Genomic DNA, 17,741 nt, shown 5'->3' on the forward strand with positions numbered 1-17,741 from the left:
GTTATACTTCCTGTTGGTTTTTTGGTTTTTACGTTGAAGATTTTAGATGTTTGGCTTTTAATTCTGGTACTCCTGTTTTAATTTCAAGGACTGAGGTTGTTCTTCTTGCACCCGTGGACAGAATCGTCTGTTTTTATAGTTTTATAGTTGTTTTGGAGTCAATTTTGCTTCAGTTAGTTCATTTAAAATATTTTAAATAGTTTTTTTTATATTTTCAGTGGTAGTTTGCTGTGTATTGTGTTGTGTGAACTTGGCAAACTAACTAAAGGAAACATGTCCCAGGTCTGGTTTGTGGGTGGTTGTCTGCTTAGTAATGAACTCTGCAGACCACATCAAGCTTTCTGCTTCCCACAGGTGTAGCATATGGACTGAAAGCAAACAGAGGTGTTAGTGTGTTGTTGTGTAGTTTCTATTCAAGCTGACATCATTTAATGCTGTTTCTGCATGCTGGTCAGTGCCATCCAGACAGCAGGTATGACTGAGCTTTTGAACCAGGAGAAGGTGTTTACCTTCTTCGCTCCCAACGACGATGCCTTCAATGCACTGCCGCAGGATGAACTCAGCAGGCTGATGTGTGAGTTTTATTCAACTACACAGCTTCTCTTCATTCACTTTCTTAATTTATCCACATGGACACTTTCCACACACGTGTGTAAAGCGTCTCTCTTCTTTACAGCAGCTTATGCTGAGAGGTGCCTTGTAGAGATTTCTCAGTGGGGCTATTTTCCTGCTTTTTGATTGGACTGAACATGCTGAATGTTCACAAACTGTTTGTTTAGTCTGCTGCAAAAATATCAGTAGCAGCTTCCACCCTAATAAAGACATGCAGAGACTCTGCTCTGATTCCAGTCATCTACAAACACGCGGCAAAGCAAGTTGTGGCTTATAGCAGAGCTTAGCATGAAGAAGGAAATGAGATCAGACCTGTTTGTGTTTCTGTGTCCATGTGACCCTCAGCAGCTGTCAGGTATGCTCAAGTATCACCTGGGTGAGAGCATGCTGGTGTTTTTTAAATTGCTCCTTTTTTTTGTTTGTTTAATCAAACCTTTGTGTGTGTGTGTGTGTGTGTGTGTGTGTGTGTGTGTGTGTGTGTGTGTGTGTGTGTGTGTGTGTGTGTGTGTGTGTGTGTGAGAGAGAGAAAGAGAGAGAGAGAGAGAGAGACAGAGACAGAGACAGAGAGAACAGGTCACATGGCAGCACAGCATTTTCTACCCACAGTTTGAACTGAGTAAGAAATAACAAATTATTAAAAGTTATGAGGGTCATTTATGGGTGTTTTTGTGTTGTCTTTTCTATTGGACGTGATGGTTATCAAAACCAAACACGGTGAATTTGGCAAGTGCAGGAGACGCGACACGGAGGAGATTTGTCGATCAGGCTGCAGAATGCAATGCGCATTGTTGAAAGCTGTACTGTGTAATAAACAAATCTGCGAAAAAGCGAGGCAACATGAACAGCGGGACCACTGTGTGCTGTTTATTAATAAACAATAACATATATTCCTATATGACAACATGCATAAAAGCAGAAAGGTATTTGTACATCAGTGGGAAAATAGCGAGACAGTAGGCCGGTGTTGTGCCAATGTAACCGGTGTGATTCTGCGTTGTGTCTGATAAAAAAAAGGTAAAAGAAAGAAAGACCTCCAAGTAAATAATTTGCCCACTCCAGCTCCTCTCCCACAGGGGAATTGTAGGAAAAGGGGAGAGGCAAAAGGGGTACACTGTATTTATAGTATTGCACCAAAGAAGAAGAAGAAAAGAATGAGGAGGGGCTCTAACTGATAATGAACACAACTACAGGCTTGGAGGTCCTAAAAGTCAGGTATAAAAGGAGCAGTTTGGGGGTTTAGAACACATTTTGTGTAATTATAACAATGTGATTTATGACTCTGTTACACCAAAAAGTGATTTCCAATGTTTCTGTGTATTTTTTTATGTGTAATAGCTTTACGTTTGTTGGTAAATAGACTTTGGTGAACAGGGGTTACAAAGGGGTATATAGAATTCAAAAATTATGTGTTTTTCAAGTATCTTCATAACTCTATTATTCCTTCCTATTAGTACTATTGTACTAATAGTTTTTGCGCGGCTTCGGCTCAGTCAAAAATTTCAAAAGAGAAATGAATGAACTTACCAGGTTGCCCGATCTTTTCACATATCTTCCTCCAAGCTCGGTCCTTTTTATTCCTGTCTCGGTACAGAAAGGAACTGGTGTCGTACAGCTGCGGGTTTGCTACGGCGTTGATTAGCCTTTCCTCCATAGCATATGCGACTTCTGGTGGGGAAACTCCTGTAAGGCGCTTCGTTTTCGGTGTGATATTCGCACCTTGTTTATGGTCATTATTAAAAAAAAAAAAAGTCAACCAAATGGATGACTCAAGCGGCGATTTACATTTCTCAAGATGTCTTGAGCATTTACCGAATAGGGCCTACATCTGTAGATGGCGTTCATCGACTTGTCGATACTTTTCCCCCTGGCCTCAGAGCAAAATAGAGAAAGGATTCAAATTCTATATTTCTCAGTATTTGTATATAGTGTTCTCTCCTTTATCGCGGGTGTTATGTTCTAAAAAATAAGCAGCAATGGGTGAAATCCGCAAAGTAGCCTACTTTATTTTTATTTTTATACAATTATTTTAGATGTTTTAAGGCTGTAAAACCCCTCACTGTCATGATCCTGGGTCCTTTTGACCCAGCGTTTTGTGTTTTCTCTTCGTGATTGTGGTTCTGTTAATTCTCTGGTTAGTGTTTACTCTGTTCTGCCCGTGTGTTCCTGTATCTAGTCCGCGTTTCTTAGTTTGTGTCTTTTCTTGTGTAAGTTCCTGTTTTATTGTGAAGGTCTGTGTCTTATGTGAGTGTTTTCAGTTTGCCTCCCTAGTCTCGTCATGTTAATCACTCCCAGCTGTGTTCCCACCTGTATGTAATCTCCCTGTGTTCTCTGATTGTATTTAAGTTGTGTCTTCTGTCATAGTAATTGCTGGTTCGTCTGTGTTATTTCCCTTCCACCCTTCTGTGTTGTTTCTCTGGTCATTCTCCCTGCAAATCACGTTCGTATTCCGGTTAGTGTTTTATTTAGTTTTCCCAGTTTAGAGTTTTCACCGTTCTGTTCTTCGCCACCCTGTCTGTTGTACCTTTTGGTTGCAAATAAACTCACCCTCCACTTCAGCAGCCTGCAGTTTGGATCCATTATTATTCACACGGCTTGCCCCGGCAAACCGTGACACTCACTTTATACACTTTTCTCAGACAGGCATCGACATTGTCCCACTTTTCTCTCTCGTTTAAACACTCTCAAAGTTCAAGAAAAAAAAAGTCCAGTATTATAGAATGAAACCGAAGATCAAAACCAGTTTTCAGTCCCAAATATTTATTTGAAAAATAAACATACAGTATATTTGTTTTTTTTCTATAAATAATAATGACGGATTTTAGAACGAATCAATTTACCTTTAAGCTTAAGTGCTTAATTTCAGCTTAAATGCACTTTATAATCCGGTGCGCCGTATGGTCCCAGAAGTCCAACGTCTTTTGTCCGATGCTTATCGCCCAGGAGGCATCCTTGTCAGATGCCCGAACCACCTCAGCTGGCTCCTTTTGATGTGGAGCAGCAGCGGCTCTACTCTGAGCCCCTCCCGGATGGCCGAACTTCTCACCCTATCTCTAAGGGAGAGGCCAGCCACCCTTCGGAGGAAGCTCATTTCTGCCGCTTGTATCCGCGATCTCGTTCTTTCGGTCACTACCCACAGCTCGTGGCCATAGGTGAGGGTAGGGACGTAGATCGACCGGTAAATTGAGAGCTTCGCTTTTACACTCAGCTCCCTCTTCACCACGACGGACCGGTGCAGCGTCCACATCACTGGGGCCACAGCACCAATCTGTCTGTCGATCTCCGGCTCCCTTCTCCCATTACTCGCGAACAAGACCCCAAGATACTTGAACTCCTCCACTTGGGGCAGGAACTCATCCCCGACCCGGAGTAGGCACTCCACCCTTTTCCGGCTGAGAACCATGGCCTCAGATTTGGAGGTGCTGATCCTCATTCCCGCTGCTTCACACTCGGCTGCGAACCGTTCCAGTGCGAGCTGGAGGGCCTCACCCGATGAAGCCAACGGAACCACATCATCCGCAAAAATCAGAGATGAGATTCTGAGGCCACCAAAGTGAAAGCCCTCCGCCACTTGGCTGCGCCTAGAAATCCTGTCCATAAAAATTATGAACAGAACCGGAGACAAAGGGCAGCCCTGGCGGAGCCCATCACCCACCGGGAACGAGTCCGACTTATTGCCGGCAATGCAAACCAAGCTCTTGCAACGGTTGTATAGGGATCGAATGGCCCGTAGCAATGGGCCAGACACCCCATACTCCCGCAACACCTCCCACAGGACACCCCGAGGGACACGGTCGAATGCCTTCTCCAAGTCCACAAAACACATGTAGACTGGTTGGGCAAACTCCCATGCACCCTCAAGTATCCTTGAGAGGATAAAGAGCTGGTCCAGTGTTCCGCGACCAGGACGAAAACCGCATTGTTCCTCCTGTATCCGAGGTTCGACTAGCGGATGAACTCTCCTTTCCAGCACCCTGGCATAGACTTTCCCAGGGAGGCTGAGGAGTGTGATCCCCCTGTAGTTGGAACACACCCTCCGGTCTCCCTACTTAAAGATGGGGACCACCACCAGTCCAGGTGTACTGCCCCTGATCTCCACGCAACATTGCATGTCTCTTGTGTTCTGGGGGCCTCTGGATGTCTGGAGTTTTGATCTCCTCCATACCTGCTTCATGCCCTGGAGGACGGGGCTGTGGCCCCACCACACCCTCTAGCAGATCGTTACATGAAGGAACCTTTTAAAAAAAAACAAAAACAAGCGCGTCCATGCTCACAGGTGTACACACGGGTGATCACACCCACAAACTACACCCTTTTTGGCTCCTACCTCAAAGCACACTGTGTTCTGTTGATCTTATGTGCTACACAATAATGTTTAATATTTAGTATTTACTGTCATATTCCCATATATCATTGTGATGTTGTTTATTCTCTTCTGCTTGTTTTCTTTTTTCTTTCTCAACAGGTGATCCAGGTGATCGATAGATGCATTTTTTTTCTGCCCATTCTCTTGTTTTTTTTTTTTTGACCTTCTCCCCCGTCCCTCTTCTCAGCTGTTTCTCTTTCCCTCTTTCTTTCTCCCCTTCTTTCCTCCAGTCCAGTCTGTCCCGTATTCAGCAAGTGAAAATAAAATAAACAATAAAAGGTGAATCAAATGGACCATTACGGCAAGGCTGGGATGGTCAATTTGGTAAAGTAAATCCGTTGGGCATCTTTCTTTGCCTTTAGACAACAATTCTGATGGCAAAAGAGCCAAACGGGACAGGCAAAAAAAAAAAAAAAAAAAAAAAAAAAAAAGAGAAGCTGATCAGGGACTTCGTTTGCTCCGCACTACCCGACTCACTGGACCCTCTGCAATTTGCATACCGCCACAACAGGTCCACTGATGATGCCATAGCCCTGACACTCCATGCTGCCCTGTCACACCTGGAGAAGAGAGACACGTATGTGAGAATGCTGTTTGTAGATTACAGCTCAGCATTCAATACCATCGTTCCCTCGAAGCTGGACAGGAAACTGCAGGATCTAGGACTGAGCAGCTCCCTCTGCAGCTGGATCCTTAACTTCCTGTCTGACAGACGCCAAGTGGTCAGACTGGGCAGCATCACCTCATCCTCCATCACACTGAACACTGGTACTCCACAGGGGTGTGTACTGAGCCCTCTCCTGTACTCACTCTACACCTACGACTGCACGGCCACTAACAGCTCCAACATCATTGTGAAGTTTGCGGACGACACTACAGTGGTGGGTCTTATCACCAAAGGTGATGAGACGGCCTACAGGGAGGAGGTCAGCGCCCTGACCCACTGGTGTCAAGACAACCATCTCACCCTCAACATCGCAAAGACAAAGGAGTTGATAGTGGACTTCCGGAGGTGCAGAGAAGTACACACCCCCATCACCATCAGCGGCGCTGCTGTGGAGAGAGTGAGCAGCTTCCGCTTCCTGGGTGTACATCTGGCTGAGGATCTTACGTGGTCAGTACACACAAACAAAAACAGTGAAGAAGGCGCAGCAGCGCCTCTTCTTTCTCAGGAGACTGAGAAGATTTGGCATGAGCCCCCGCATCCTCAGGACCTTCTATCACTGTGCCATTGAGAGCATCCTCACTGGATGCATCACCACCTGGTATGGCAACAGCACCGCCTACAACTGCAAAGCTCTCCAGCGAGTAGTGCGGTGCTCTGAACGGATAATTGGAGGTGAGCTTCCCTCCCTCCAAGACATCTACAGGAAGCGCTGCCTGAGGAAAGCATAAACTGTTCAGACTACTTCCATCGGGAAGGAGGTTCTGCAGCATCCGGTCCCGTACCAGCAGACTGAGAGACAGCTTTTTCCACCAGGCCATCAGACTGCTGAACACTTCATAGACACCTCACCTTCACTACTGGAACTTCAGCATTATGCACTCCATACTGTATATAAATGCCACTTGTTTTGCACAATATCCAACTACCAACCTCTGTATATTTTATATACTTTTATTTTATTGTTTACTCTATTTATTTGTAAAATATGTACACACACACACACATATATATACACACACGTAGATATACATATTTAGTATACACATTCAGTAATATGCATACACCCTTATATTGTACATATATTTATTCATATAATTCTCAGATTTAGCCATTCTTATATGTTGCTTGTCTTATGTTATTGTATTTTTGCACACCTCTGTTGCTTGTGAAGCTTGCACACAAGAATTTCACTCACATGTACTGTACCAGTGTACCTGCACATGTGATGTGACAATAAAAGTGATTTGATTTGATTTGTTTCTGTATGTATCAGCATCTATGATTAAACAAAGTTTTTCCTCCACGTGGTTAAGAAGAGTATTCTAGGATTCTCAAAATGCCTCCATAACACCAGTAGGTGTTTTTAAAAGGACAAATTATTTTATGGGAAGTTGAACTTCCTTTTACTGTTAATATATCAACAAATAACTAACAAAGAAAACTTGAAAAAGGGTCTATTGTAAATATTCACATTACACCCTCTGCTACGCTGGAAATTACTTTCTTTGTTGGGGTTTATGAAAGAAGTCTGTCCATGTTTGAGTGTATTCTTTTTGGCAAAAGAACAAGAATAAAAGAATCATCTATATTTAGCATTTCAATCTCCTTCATGCTTTCTGGTAGAGAGCCAGAGCCATCAATTATGGCCAGGGGTCCAGGTCCTGACCTTAGCCATCTAAGGTGGTACGCTTAGACGACAGCTCAGTGGCAAAAACAGCAATGAGGCTTGAGCCCGGTGGCCAGTAACCGCGTTGCTGACATGAAGATCGTCAATGTCGCCCCAGAAGACGCCTTCGATCGTGCCAAATGGAGACGGATTTTTCGCAAAGCTGACCCTGTCACATGGGACAAACGCCAGGAAGAAGAAGGTCCAGGTCCTGAAGCAACAAGCAGCCCTGTTTGAAAAAGCAATCCCATTTACATTTACCAATAAAACAAAGGTGTATGTGTGTCTGTGTTGAAGATGTTAAGATGCTAACTTTTTCATTGAAAGTAACCAGGATGGACACACAACATGTCACACAAAATGGAGAAGGATGCTTGGGATAGACTGAGATAAAGGCAGAAGACGCACTGTGGCGACCCCTAAAGGGAGCAGCAGAAAGATAGCGACTCTCCTCAATGGTTAGTACATTTCCATCTTGATCCTTAATCACTCTACTCTCTTGCAAGTCCAGGCTCTGCTTGTCTTTCTGTAAAAGTCACCTCTCTTTTTTTTGTTGTAATCCTAGCCTCTCAGGACCCCTGTCCACTTTCTTCATCTCTCTGACTATCCTACTTCAGCCGTACATCTGCAGTCGTCTAGTAATTCTATCTCACCTCCTTTCTGAACTCTCTGCAACATCCTTCTTTCTTCAATGTTCACCATTTAATCTTTGACTGCCTTAACTTGTTTTCTCTTCTTAATGACTAAATTCATCCTACATACTACCACCTGATGCTGCCTTGTCACATTCTCCCCAGAGGAAAAATGTGACTTCGATTTTTGCCTAGCTTTCTTCTCAGGAGAGAAGGAAGCCAGGCAGCACATTCTCAGCTCACCTGTGTGCACAGAATAGTTCACCTGTGTGCACCTTCCTCCACTCTTATATGTATTTTTGTCCTTCTACACTTTACCTACGCAACACCTTCTCATCACCTCTGTTCCCTTCAGGTACATGTCCTCTGAAGTCTTCTCCAACCACCAGTCTCTCACCCCCGAGAACACACCATCTAATTCCAAATGTAGGATATATAAATGGTCAGTTATGATTATAATTACTGCTAATATAATTGCAATATACGGTATTTCCTATTTTTAACGGAACGTGTTTCAAAGAAGGGGTCGCTCAGGTGCTGCAGATTTTGAGAGCCATATTATCTGAGCTAAAGGAGTCCATCTCCAGGTTGTATATTACTCACATTTTAGGCTTTTGCTTCAGGGATCAAGTGTGAGTCACTGAGCTTAGGTTTCCAGATACTTTTCCAATTCTTTTGTACATCTGGACACACAGTAGGTGCTTACCAGTTGTGAAAGCCCCTGTTCCCATGTTTTACACATACTGTTTTTATGGTGTCCCAACTGAGATGTTTATTCCCCATGAGGAAGAAGAAGCTGATGTTTTCTTATTTATGCTATTTTTCTGTGTGCCAATCTCAATTGGCTAATTAGTTACTTAGTTAGTTTTTTTTTTTGGTCACTCACTTCTTCTGCATTTGCAAATGCAAGAGTGACTCTTATGTAGAGCTGCACCACAGCAGTTTTACAGAGCTTTTTTGAATGGTTCTACCAGAAAAACTTAATGATCAGGGCCCAATTATTTTGATCAAATTTGAGATCACAGTCATTTATCACGATTATGCATTGAGTTAAATGCTCCCCGAGTTTGTCCTCGAATTCTAGAATACCCTGGTTTTTCAAAGCATTTTAACAATGCATCAGGATCTGCTTCCATCGACAAGGTCTTCACCTTCTGCTCTGCCAGACATTTAAACTGTGTTTTGAAGGTCTGTTTTTGAAGAGTATTTGAGAAACTTCATTCTGCTTGGTGCAGGGAACAGCTGTGATGGGAGGCAGATCGTCAGGCGATGAATTAGAAATTCCCTGATCTGGTTTTGCTTTGTGATCTACTGGTGGAGCATGCATTTTGATATTGTTCAACACCTCCAGGGATAAGCAGACTAACCAGGCAGCCCCCCACAGCACTTGAAATCTCACACAAGGTAGCCTCAAGTAGACATAAGAGGAAATGCAGTTTGTGGCACTTCATTGTTGAATAACATATTAGCCAGCAGAGATAATTTCTGTATAAATGTTTTTTAACAATTAATTTCATAAATTAAATGTATTTAAAAACTGACAATACACCCTAGTTAACATGAGCATTTGGGTCTATTGTATTTATCATGAACAAAATATTGATCTCATTCAAGTTAAAATACTTGTTTGCATTGGAGTAACAAAAGAACTCAATGGACGTCGGGGACTCCGTACAACTAGGATTACGTGGTTAGGGTTTTTTTTTTTTTTTTTTTTACGTGAACAACAGAATCTGGCAACTCGGTGGGAGGCGACGTCGGCAAGAGCTCTATCGGTTTCTTCTCTGACAGCCAGCGTGGAAAGATGGTGCTCGACTTGGACCTGTTTCGAACCGACAAAGGCGGCGACCCCGAAGTCGTCCGTGAGACTCAAAGAAAGAGGTTTAAAGATGTTACCCTGGTTGACAAGCTGGTGGCCGCAGACACAGAGTGGAGAAAATGTAAGTCACTCTGCAGCTAACGTCAACGCGGTGGCTAACGATGCTAATGTTAGCGTAGCCGTCAATGAATCTTATAATGGAGAAGAGTTCACGCCAGACTCCATTTAACAAAATGTCTTTTTTAAACTGTTACAGTTTAATTGTGGTTAACTGTTTGATCCGAAATGGGACCGAACAAGGTTTTTGACTTATTCAGGGTCCACCTGTTTATTCGGCTCATTGTAATACTAAATATAAAATCTTCAGAATAAATTTAGGGAATACTTTTGGTTGTTAGCTTCACTGTGTTGCTGCGCAAGCTAAAAGCTCACTGCACTGCAGTGGTCTGATCTCACTTATGAAAGTCAGTAATTTAAATGGTAAACGTGCTGGTTGGTGTGTTATATTTGCGCCGTATTGATTAGTGGATAGATGTTGTACACTGTTTCTTAAGCAATTCATTGAAGTTTGTCTGTCATTTTATTTAGTATAACCAGATGTGAATAGCACGCTAATCTTAGCGCAGCTAGCATAATTCAGCAAATCTAGAAAAGCCATTGTGGTTGTTATTTAATAAGTACCTAGTTATTTAAGACCAAATTTTCACAAGACGAGTCACTAGTTAACCTCCTGTTCCCATTATTCCGTTGACTTAGCTTAATGGGAAACGCTGGCTAACGCCGGGTTAGCTAAACGATGCCGGGTAGTCAATCTGATGCAATCCCAGCCAGCAACATGTCAAGTCAACGTCGCCCTGTAGTGTGACTACTGAGATAGTCAACATGATCCAGTTTTAATAATTTCTTCTGTACATTATTACAGGTATGAAAGTTGCCAAGATAGTGTTATGTTTATATTATTATTTTGGGCTGTTTAATACTTAGTTACTGTAAATCATGTCACCAGGTTATTAGACCAGCTGCTGTGGCACACACACAATCTCATAATGCACTGAGTCACTGATTTTACCCCCTGACAGGCCGCTTCACTGCAGACAACCTGAACAAAGCAAAGAACCTTTGCAGCAAAAGCATCGGGGAAAAAATGAAGGTATTTCAACATAACACTAAATGGGGACTGTTGAGCATTGTATTTGTTTTCCAGTCCCTTCAGAAATAAACAAGGTTTAGCATTGTCTGTCTTTAACCCTCTGCTTTGTTGCTCATGCAGAAGAAGGAACCAGTTGGAGAGGATGAGGCTGTTCCTGAAGAAGCGCAGAACCTGGAGTCTCTTACGGCTGAAGTTCTGTCGGTATGACTGACTGCACTCTTTTCTGTCTACACAGCATAACTGTTTGTAAGATGGCAAACAGATCTAACAAGCTTGTTTGCATTTTTTTTGTCCTGTGCCAGGCCCTGACAGTAACCCAGATTAAAAAGGTGCGTTTGTTGGTGGATGAAGCGATAGAGAAGATGGACAGTGAGAGAGTAAAGCTGGAGGCGGAACGTTTCGAGTACCTGAGAGAGATCGGCAACCTTTTGCACCCCTCTGTACCCATCAGCAATGATGAGGTGTGTGGTTTGGTTTGAGGGGGGGTTAATACTAGAGCCCAACATTGATCTTGAATGTCTGAAAAGAAGACCGCTAGACTTTTTTTTTTTTTGGTTTGGGCATCAATCGTACTACATGGTCTTTTACATGGTCAGTGCTAGAAGCAGCTTTTTCTTTGTAAATAACATCCACATGTCTGTAATGAATGTGGTTATTGATTTATCATCCATTAAATGGACACAGCCCACGCACAGATCAAAACACCATCATATCATGATGATTTTTCTGTCCTAATTTTCTGCCTTGTTCATTTACCACATCCATAGCAAGGGAAATAGAGCCACCATGAGGGGTCCTGTAAGCCAGCAGTGAGCTGGTGTTGTACACTGAAAAGTTGCAGGCAGGGGAAGAAAAGTATAATCATTTATTTAGCTAACCCTTCCTGTTATCAGCTGCACCTTCTAATGCTGATCACCCATAAAGTGAAAAGTAAAACTCGATGACACAAGACTGGATCACCAGCAAATAGCAGGGTGTCTCGCTGTCAAGTCCTGATAATCGATTTAATGTATTGTGCTGTGGGGAGTATTTGCTGGCTTAATCTGGGTCCACATCACCCAAAAGTGAAAGGTCACTCACCATTCGTGTGAAAGTTATTCATATGCTATAGTCTTCCCAGATAAACAGTGCTCTCCTCACAAACAACATAAAAACACTGATATAATTCCAATAGTTTTTCAGAGTTCCAGAGGTTTGGAGAGTGTGGCTTTCAGGCAATTCTGGCAGCATAATACAGCTTTAACACCTCATTAAAACCTTCAAATAAACTTTGAGCTTTTTGTGAATCTGAAAATAAAAACACATGTTTTCCTTATTAGTAATTCACAGAATCTGGTAGTATGATAAATGTCTTGTCAGTTCAAGATTTTCTGATCATACAATCAAATTGTTTATTGTTTGCTGTCAGGATGCAGACAATAAGGTGGAGCGTACCTGGGGTGACTGCACTGCCCAGAAGAAGTACTCCCATGTTGACCTGGTGGTCATGATCGATGGTTTTGATGGCGAGAGGGGAGCAGTTGTAGCTGGCAGCAGAGGTTATTTTCTCAAGGTATGTTTTCATATGAAGAAAAGTAAGTAGAGAAACAAAGTAACACATAGTAGCATGACCAGGTTTCCCTTTCCTCTTCCTTTCCTTTACTGACCAGCTGTTTATCTCCTCTCTGCTGTGTTCAGGGTCCCCTGGTGTTCCTGGAGCAGGCTCTGATCAATTTTGCCTTAAGGATCCTCTACAGCAAGAACTACACCATGCTGTACACACCTTTCTTCATGAGGAAGGAGGTCATGCAGGAAGTCGCCCAGCTCAGCCAGTTTGATGAAGAGCTTTACAAGGTATGGAGACTGTCTCTGAATTGGAGCATGCAGTATACTTGTTCCAAAGTGGTAAAAATATAAAACCTGTGCATTAGAGATGCAGCAGTTGCATTTTTGTAGATATTGTGTGAATAGTTCTCGTTATTAGATTTACAGTCCCAACCGTGTCAAACTGGTATCCTGATGATGATGACAGTGAGTTGAGTGGACTTGGGCAGCCTGCCTGCTCTGAATCCAGTAGAAGATAATTGGAGTGTGGCAGAAAAGAAGATTGGCAACCAACAAATATGTCTATACATGGATTTAGGTTCCCTCTTCAACCTCTCTACGTGTTTCTGTCAGGTCATCGGAAAGGGAAGTGAGAAATCAGATGACAGTTCCATAGATGAGAAATACCTCATCGCCACCTCAGAGCAGCCCATCGCTGCCTTCCTGAGGGAAGAATGGCTCAAACCAGAGGACCTGCCCATCCGCTACGCTGGCTTCTCCACCTGCTTCAGACAGGAAGTGGGTTCCCATGGCCGAGACACCCGTGGGATCTTCAGAGTGCACCAGTTTGAGAAGGTCAGTTTTGTTGAAATTGTGATATTTTTTTGTATAATTACATTTTTTAATTTATTTTTATTCAAAAACAATATGTCAGATTAACACTAATATAGTTTCAAAAACATTAATAACAAAAGTACTTTTTGCTTTTAATTTTAAACATTGTTTCTTCTACGTCTGCTTGTAGATTGAGCAGTTTGTCTATGCCTCACCGCATGACGGCAAATCATGGGAGATGTTCGATGAGATGATAGGAACAGCAGAAGAGTTCTACCAGTCACTAGGAATTCCTTATCGTATCGTCAACATTGTCTCTGGTAGGTCAAATACATGCACTCTCACTCCTCATACCACACTGAGCATTTTTAGTTGCTGGACACACACACACAGACAACACAATACAAGGAATAAATATTTAATTCAGGTCTTTTTATTTTTTAGGGATATTTTTTCTTCTCCATCATTTACTCAGATCTTATATTTTGTAGATGGTCTCACATTGTGAATATCTCAGAATCACTGTATTGCAATACAGTAATATTATACCATGAGACTACAGCTAACCATACCACAATTGAAAGTGACAACTTTAAATATATTATAAATATTACATATCCAAGTGTTTTGGTAGGAAGGAAGAAACACAACTGTTGGGCCATCCTGTGTACTACATATTACCGATTTCTTATATCCACACACATTCAGTCTCACCCTAAAGTGAGACGGAATAAATATCAGACGTGAATGTGGCCCATTCTTGAAGGTACAGCATCAAGTCTGTTTGTGTTGGAAACTAAAAGAAATCCAATACAAACAGACAGTTTGTTTTGTTTTTTTTAAATTGTGCATGAAGAAGAAAAGAAAGACACATGGACTGACCTTCACCAAACCAATCATCATGCATGTTTGTACATAAATACCATCCCTCAGTTGGACAGTCATTCATGACTTGAACTATCCACTTCAGTAATTACTTTCAGCACAGTGGACAGACATTGAAAAATGAATGATTGTTTTGCACATGTAGGCCTACAAAATCTAGAACGCATTACAAACAGGATAAATGTGTTCTTCATTTAGTCAATAATTAGATTTTTACACTATCTGAACTATCAGTCCAGTATAACTCTGTATAACATCCACTAGGGGTGAATTGTTTGAAGCAGCATGAACAGAGTTGAGTTAAACATGCACAGCAGACAGTTGAAGATGACACAACCAGGCTGCGTCTGGGTCACCTGCATTTGTATGTGGAAAAATGAAGACAGTATGAAAATGCTTCATGAATTTCTTTGTGGTTTATCTGATGGAACTGAAACATTACAAACTGAATTCCTTCTGTAGATAAATTAGATAAACGTAATATCCAGCACTACCTGCTAGGCATTCACCTAACTGTGCTTCAAACAAGCAGAAAGAGTTTTAGATGATTTCTTTATAACTCAACCATGACATAAACCAGGGCTGCCCAATCCCAGTCCTCGAGAGCTACTATCCTGCAGCTTTTAGATGCATCCCTACTCCAACACAGCTGAATCAAATGGTTTGATTACCTCTTCAGCATGCCATCGTGTTTGGCAAAGGCCTGATAACAAGCCATTCATTTGATTCGGGTGTGTGGGAACAAGGATGCATCTAAAAGCTGCAGGACGGTAGCTCTCGAGGACCGGGATTGGGCACCCCTGACATAAACTAACTGCTTTCTCCTTCATGTGTACTGTAGGTGCCCTGAACCATGCAGCCAGTAAGAAGCTGGATCTGGAGGCCTGGTTCCCCGGCTCAGGGGCCTTCAGAGAGCTGGTCTCCTGCTCAAACTGCACAGACTACCAGGCCAGGCGGCTGCGCATCCGCTACGGACAGACCAAAAAAATGATGGACAAGGTGAGTGCTCAGTTCCAACACAGCGTACAAGAACTAATGCAGTTTGTGTGTCTTGTCTGCTATTTCGTAAGGGATCAAAGATAAAGCGAATTACTGGGAAGCAGAAAAATCTTAACTTGCTTCCCCCTGCACATGCGTTTCACTTTTCTGTAGCCACACTCTAAATTCATATCTCTCGTTGTCTGTGTGTTTTGTAGGCGGAGTTTGTGCACATGTTGAATGCAACCATGTGCGCCACCACACGTGTAATGTGTGCCATCCTAGAGAACTACCAAACTGAAGAAGGAATCATTGTTCCAGAGAAGCTCAGGGAGTTCATGCCTCCTGGTAAGCTGTGCTGGCTTTCTTACCTGTTTACTGCACCTAGAGACTTTTGATGTTAATGTACACTATCATCTCAACTGCGTTTGTCTCCATATAATACTTAGCATTTGGAACAAATTTCAAATGCTTTGCAGCTTTCTTAGAGGAAAAAAAATTGACATTTTTGGAAGTGCTGTCCAGCTGAGAGGTACATGTTAACATCCATATCCGTCAATCGTATGTGTATCCAACACTTGAAGCTGATCACAGGGACTGACTGCTACCCTGCCTCTGTCCCAAGTTAAACTAAGATGACTCCTAACATCTCTACATATCATATTTGACACAGTGTCATGACAGTGATTGTTTATATTAGAGATGGTTAGTTTAAAGGCTCAAGGCTTCCCCCTGCTGGCCATTTAAAAAAAAAATTAAAGTTTAAGAAACGTGACCACAGACTTCACTTCTCATACCCAGAAGCTGCATCCATGCTTTATATATTTATTATTTATTATTATTATTTATATTATTTACTTTATATGTAGTCTGTGCGCCATTAACATTCTTGTTCAGTGACTGTCAGCAAACAGCTTGCAGGAGTGTAGCTGTCACCCTCTGGTGCATTCTACCAGATGGTTGGAAAAACAAGGGAAAATATGTTTTTAAGACAAGAAATGTAAAATATTGGATATATTAAATGTTTGTTTTTGTTGTTTTTCCCATCTTCAGGTTTGACAGAGATCATCAAGTTTGTCAAGCCAGCTCCCATTGATCAGGAAATGTCCAAGAAATCAAAGAAACAGCAGGAAGGAGGGAACAAGAAGAAGCAGGGAGGAGGCAGCGGAGACCAGAACCTGCCCGATGCCATAGAGAACATGTCCGTGAACGATTCGTAGACCCCGGCACACAGCAGCAGTGTCGCCTCACCAGCCTCACAGATGCACACTAATAGAACAGACTGTTGCTTGAATTGTAATGATCAGGGATTAGTTTGTCACGTCTCACAAACTAAACCTGAAATTGGCACTTAACGGTAATGTGAACGCTCGGCTCTGTTCCATCTGTGTCCGTCTGAGTGGGTGGTGTTATGTCATCTCATCATTCACATAAAGCTTGCCACAAAAAGGGATCCTTTAGTCAGCCATCCCCAGGTCACTTCACCCCTCTATCACTGTATGACATCACGAACACGAAGCCTAAAGCACAGCTGCCGACACCTCATGGAGCGTGTCGGCAGCTGTGCTGAGAGTCAGGCTTCTTTTCTGTCTATTTCTGTCATTGATTTGATACAAGCAGTCTTTTGGGAATATGTTATAAAAAGTATGTTTGCAGGATGTTGGGCATTGTTGATAATGTGTTCAAAAACTGTCTGAACTCACCGTTTGTTGACTGTGAGAAGTGAATGGTTGGGTATTTTAACTGTCTGGTTTAGGCTTCTCTTTGCGTTGTCTGACCACAATCATCATTTTCATCCACTGTTTAACACGATGCTCTTCTCCACCTCGAGACGTTGATGTTTCCTGTATGTACTTGCTAAGACAAATATATATATAATTGCGCATTGATGAAGTGGCACGCACTGTAAACAATAAATACAGTTGAACTGGAAGTTCTTGTGTTTGTTTGTTTGTTTGTTTGTTTTTAAGTATATGCACAAAGCAGACTAGATCAGTGGTGATGGTAATGTGACTAACCACACAGCAAGCCAGGCTGTTTATTAACCAATTACATTCAAAATGCTTTAATAGGCACCCAGTTCACAAAGTGGAGAGATCTGGTTTAGGAAGGCAAATTAGATGGTAGCAGTTGTTTGCCTGTATATATGTGTGTCCAAGCAGCCGTGCCCCTAATGACTTCAAGCCTGACTGCATTAAAGTTATCAAAGCATCTGAATGTGGTGTAATGAGCTGTGACCGCAGTAAAGAAGGCTAAATCAAATCTCTAGTTAAGGTGTCAATATGAGATCACCAGTAACCATATGAAAACAAATTCTGAGCTTTTTCTAACACAAACTTCAGTATTCTATAATATTATGGCTGTAAATAGATATGTTAAAGATGCTCTCAGTGTCAAAAGGTTCAGGGTTTTCCTTTGACTTGTCACCGGTCTGGATTTTCTAATACTGCAGAGGTGTTAGGGTGTGTACTACCACATGCCACATCCCCAGTTTCACTCTCAACCAGCGGCACCTTTGTTACCTGTGTTTACTCGTTTACTGTCTGTTTCTACAGCAACTATTCAATTACATCCCAAAAATAAAATATCTTAAAGAAAAAGCTTAGCTAAG

General features: G+C 42.3%; 1 protein-coding gene across 1 annotated transcript; it reads left to right on the forward strand.

Moving 5' to 3' along the window:
* The first annotated feature begins 9,670 nt into the window (after window positions 1–9,670).
* sars1 (seryl-tRNA synthetase 1) lies at window positions 9,671–17,063 on the forward strand. The gene is made up of 11 exons (XM_026154600.1): window positions 9,671–9,880; window positions 10,839–10,909; window positions 11,030–11,110; window positions 11,212–11,370; window positions 12,318–12,461; window positions 12,587–12,742; window positions 13,067–13,288; window positions 13,458–13,587; window positions 14,994–15,151; window positions 15,349–15,478; window positions 16,184–17,063. Exons 1-11 carry the CDS (start codon window positions 9,745–9,747, stop codon window positions 16,348–16,350), a joined length of 1,554 nt encoding a protein of 517 aa, XP_026010385.1. The 5' UTR covers window positions 9,671–9,744; the 3' UTR covers window positions 16,351–17,063.
* The last annotated feature ends 678 nt before the right edge of the window (window positions 17,064–17,741 follow it).

Source organism: Astatotilapia calliptera, chromosome 20, assembly GCF_900246225.1.
Source record: "Astatotilapia calliptera chromosome 20, fAstCal1.2, whole genome shotgun sequence".
NCBI lineage: Eukaryota > Metazoa > Chordata > Actinopteri > Cichliformes > Cichlidae > Astatotilapia > Astatotilapia calliptera.